Source organism: Elephantulus edwardii, unplaced genomic scaffold, assembly GCF_000299155.1.
Source record: "Elephantulus edwardii isolate Elephantulus edwardi_28Jun2011 unplaced genomic scaffold, EleEdw1.0 scaffold00067, whole genome shotgun sequence".
NCBI lineage: Eukaryota > Metazoa > Chordata > Mammalia > Macroscelidea > Macroscelididae > Elephantulus > Elephantulus edwardii.
Window position 1 is genome coordinate 5303762 of NW_006399817.1, and position 4873 is coordinate 5308634.

The 4873-nt window shown below is 42.8% G+C and overlaps 1 protein-coding gene across 2 annotated transcripts in view; it reads left to right on the plus strand.

Moving 5' to 3' along the window:
- Positions 1–2331: 2331 nt before the first annotated feature.
- DDX47 (DEAD (Asp-Glu-Ala-Asp) box polypeptide 47) overlaps positions 2332–4873 on the plus strand; it is a 14216-nt gene continuing 11674 nt past the window's right edge. The window contains exons 1-2 of one of the 2 annotated variants that reach the window (XM_006888419.1): positions 2332–2512; positions 3211–3304. In XM_006888419.1, coding sequence (XP_006888481.1) covers positions 2426–2512; positions 3211–3304 — 181 coding nt within the window. In that variant the 5' untranslated portion in view covers positions 2332–2425. The remainder of the gene's footprint in view (positions 2513–3210; positions 3305–4873) is intronic. The other variant, XM_006888420.1, reaches the window with a different exon arrangement.

Sequence of the window (4873 nt, forward strand, 5' to 3'; positions counted from 1 at the left end):
CAAGGATTTTTAAGCTCCGTTTCACATACTTTGGGCATCTTGCTAGAAAGAACCAGCCTTTAGAGGAGGACATCATGCTTGGAAGAGTGGAGAGTCAATGCAAGCTAGAAAGACCCTGGATGGGATGAATTGACACAGTAACTGGGTAATGCGAATGGGGTGTGACAGAAATAGTGAGACTGACTCAGGATAGGGCAGGGTTCTGAGCTGTTGTTCATAAGGTCACTAAGAGTTGCAGTCAACTCGATGGCACATGACAACAATTGTGTCAGACACTGTTATGAATTTAATTTTGTTTCTCAGAATATTCACTGTAAATCCTACTTACTTCCTGTGGTTATGACCCCATTTGGCTATGGTTTTCTTTGTTCTGTAATGAAGTCATATTAATGGAGCTGCTGCTAGGTGCTGTTGAATTGATTGACACTCAATGACCCTATGAACAACCAATCAAAATTTACCCTATTCTGTGTAATCTTTACTATATCTGCTATGTTCAAGTCCACTGTTGCAGTCAATGAGTTAATTTACCTCATGGAGGGTCTTTCCTTGATCCTTGACCTTTCTTACCATGATGTATTTTTCCAAGACTGGTACCTCTTGATAACATTCCCAAAATATATGAAATGAAGTTTCACCATCCTTGTCTCCAACAAGCATATAGTTGCACTTACTTGAAGATAGACTTGCTTGTTCTTTTGACAGTACTTAGTGTACTCAAAAAAGATGTATTGCTTTGGGAAAGTTGGTTTTCAAGGTCCTTTTCAAACTTTTAAGTAGCAATGATATCAGTTTAAAGACTTAGGTGTGCCTGGTTGAGACCATGTTCTTTCCCATCATTTGCTATGTGTATGAGAGCTGTACATGGAATAAGAATAACAGGTGACTGATTGATGCGTTTGAGTGAGGTATTGGAGCAGAGTGCTGAGTGTCCCATCAATTGCCTAAAGAACAGACAGATATGTTTTGGAGAAAGTGCAGCCAGAGTGCTCCTTTGAGGCGAGGATGGTGAAGCTTCATGTTCACATACTTTAGGCATATTACTGGGAGGGGCCATTTCTTGGAAAGGGATATCATGTTTAGAAAGGTGTAAGGTCTGAATGAGAAGACTCAGTAAGATGGATTGACACAGTGACTGCAGCAATGGGCTCAAGTATGCTGGAGATGATGAGGATGGCACAGAACAGAACAGGGTTCAGATCTATTGTTCATAGGATCGCTATGATTCATAGGTGACTTGAAGGCATCTAGCAACAAGAGCAAGACAACACTTCCCCCAAGACCTTCCCAAATGGCTTGTTGTTTGTTGTTATGTGCCGTCGAGTCGTTTGCGACTCATAGCGACCCTATGCAACAACAGCCCTAAACCCTGCTCTATCCTGCGCCAACCGCACCGCCTCTGACACACCTATCCCGATTACCCCAGTCACCGAATCAATCCATCTCATAGAGGGTCTTCCCCTCCTGCGCTGTCCCTCAACCCTCCCAAGCATGATGTCCCTCTCCAAGGACCCGTCCCTCCTGGCAACATGTCCAAAGTACGTCAGACGAAGCCCCAGAATCCTTGCCTCCAAGGAGTAGCTTGATTTAATCCTCTCCAAGATGAATCTGTTTGTTTTCCTGGCAGTCCAGGTACATTCAGTACTCTTCTCCAGCACCACAGCTCAAAGGCATCAACTCTCCTTCTGTCCTCCCTAGTCATTGTCCAACTCTCTGATGCATTAACAAGCGATTGCAAAGACCATGGCCTGTATCAGGCGCACCTTAGTCTCCAGAGAGACACCGTTGCTCCTGAATACTTTAGAGAGGTCCCTAACAGCAGACTTTCCCATCACGATACGCTTTTTGATTTCCTGACTGCTGGTGCCAAGAGTGTTGACTGTGGAGCCGAGCAAACTTTGAAGCTGTGAACAATCTCTCTTCGCCATCCATCCTGATGCTACCAATTGGTCCAGTGGTGAGAATCTTTGTCTTCTTGACATTGAGCCTCAGTCCACACTGAAGGCTGCAGTCCTTGACCCTCCGCAGCAAGTGCATGAGGTCCTCCTCAGTTTCAGCAAGCAGGGTTGTGTCATCTGCATAACGCAGATTAATAGATCTTCCACCAATCCTGATGCCACAATTCTCCTCATAGAGCCCAGCCTCTCGGATAATCTGCTCTGCATACATGTTGAAAAGGTATGGAGACAGGATGCATCCCTGGCGTACACCCTTCCCAATTTTGAACCATGCAGTGTTACCCTGCTCTGCTCTGACTACTGCCTCCTGGTCCAAATATAGGTTTCGCATTAGCACACTTAAATGGCTAGTAGCCGTAAACCCAGAATACCCCCAGTAGGGGGCGCATGGAACATCCGGGGAGAATGAAAACTACACTTCCCAGCATTCCGCACGCCCACAATCACTTCCGGAATCAGTAAGGGAGATGGCGGCGTCCGAGGAGCACGATTCTCCGGCTCCAACACCCCAGCCGGCAGTGGAGGAGGAGGAAACGAAAACATTTAAGGACTTGGTGAGGCTGGATAACTCTGAGTTCTCTTTGTGCCAATGAGTCAAAGCCTAGTTGCCTTAGATCCTTAGAAAAGCACTCTGCGGCGTTACGATTTCAGAAACTCGGTTTGGGATGCTCAATCTGTTGATTTTAGGGTGGTGGGAGAGCTGTTGGACTTTGAGAGTTCCCTTTCCCCTCTTTGGTGTGGTGACGTTTGTATTTCCCTTGGAGACTTAATAATAAATGCCAAACGAATCTTTTGGTTGGGCTTTGGAATCAAATATTTGAACGAACAAGAGGGATACTACTCTTGTGTATCAGTTTCCACAGATGCAAATTGAGGATGATAACTTATACTTAACCTACGGAATTATGGTGCAGAGTAAGTGAAATAATACATTAAGAGTTCTTGGCTTTGTCCCAAGTGATAAAATATTTGCTAAATGTTGATTCGCTGCCATGGAGTACTCACAGGTAAAGAGCAGGCTTCTAGTAGGTGTGTAATAAAAATACCTTTGAGAAATGGGAAGGATCTTTGTTGGAAAACAGTGCATTCAAACTTTGTAAATAAATCGGTATAAAATTAAAAAAAGAACAAACAAACCTTTGAATCAGAGATGTTCAACCAGTAGAATGACTATCTGTCATTTAAGTAGGTGAAATGGGACATATGTTATTCTTTGCTAAAGTGGCTTTTTAAAAACTTTTTTAATTTTAAGGGTGTGACAGATGTGTTGTGTGAAGCCTGTGACCAACTGGGATGGAAGAAACCAACCAAAATCCAGATTGAAGCTATTCCTTTGGCCTTACAAGGTGGGTTGGTATGTGACCTGGTACAGATTTAGTATGAAGAGGTCCTTCACTAAAACCAGAGGCAGTCTTACCGTCTCTGACACATTGCCACAGTCACTGTGTCACTCTTATATCATCGAGGATCTTCCTTTCCTGCACTGACCCTCCATCCATCCACAAATGATGCCCTTTTCCAATGACTGGTCCCTCCTGGCAGTATGCCCAAAGTATGTGAGATAGAATTTCAAAATCCTTGCCTCGAAAGAGCAACCGACCTGGTTTTACCCCGTCCTGTTTTCTTCTCTTGGTAGTCCATGGTATGTTCAGTACTCTTTTCTAGCACCACAACTCAAAAGGCATCGATTCTTCTGTCATCCTTCATCATTGTCCAGCTCAAATATGTATAGCAAACAGTTGAGAAGACCATGGCCTGGATCAGATGCACCTTAGTCTCTAGAATGACATTGTTTCCCTTTATCACTCTGGAGAGGTTCCTTACAGCAGATTTTCCCAAAGCAACTCGTTTTTTGATTTTCTAACTGCTGGCCAAGGTTATGAATGTGAACAAGATGAAATTGTTAACAACCTCAATCTTCTCCATCTATCATGATGCTGCCATTTGGCCCCATGGTGAGTATCTTTGTTTTCTCAATGTTGGGATGCAATCCATATTGAAGACTGCAGTCCTTGACCTGCCGCAAATGTTTCAAGTCTTACTGCTTTTTGGTGAGCAAGATTGTATCATCTGCATAATACAGGTTGCTGATGAGTCCTCCTCCAATTCTGAGGCTATATTCATAATGAAGTCCAGACCCCAAATGATCTGTTCCACATATAAATTGAAGAGGAATGGAGAAAGGATATATCCCCTATGAACTCCTTTCTTGATCTTGAGCCATGTAGTGTTCCCTTGCTTTGTTTGGAGAACAGATTCCTGGTCTAGGTATAAGTACAGATTTTGCATGAGAACAAGCAAGTGTTCTAGGATTCCCATTCTTAAGGTTATCCACAGTTTGTTATGATCCACACAATCAAATGCCTTTGGTTAGTCAATGAAGCATGAATAGACATCCTCTGCTTTTAGCCAAGACCCAGCTAACATTGGCAGTTAAACTCATCACCCTGAGTACTTTCTGCAGGAGGAGATTGCTTGTCTGTCTTCTCAGTGGAAAACTGATTATAGTTGTTTGGCTTTGGGAAAAAAAGAAAAATCAATTTTTCTCCAATTTCATTGAGCTACTTTCTGTCATTCTAACTGAAAAGGTTTGTGTCTGTCAGAGATGCTGACTTTATAAATTTCTAACAAGAACCTGTTTGCAATATTTAGATACGTTAATTGCAAACAAGGTTCTTGTTAGAAATTTATAAAGTCAGCATCTCTGACAGACACAAACCTTTTCAGTTAGAATGACAGAAAGTAGCTCAAAGAAATTGGAGAAAAATCGATTTTTTTATTTTTTTTTTACTCTGAGAAGAATGGGAATCCCAGAACACTTGATCGTTCTAATGTGAAACTTATACTTGGACCAGGAGGCAGTCATCAGAACAGAGCAAGGGAACACTGCATGTTCAAAATTGGGAAGGGCGTAC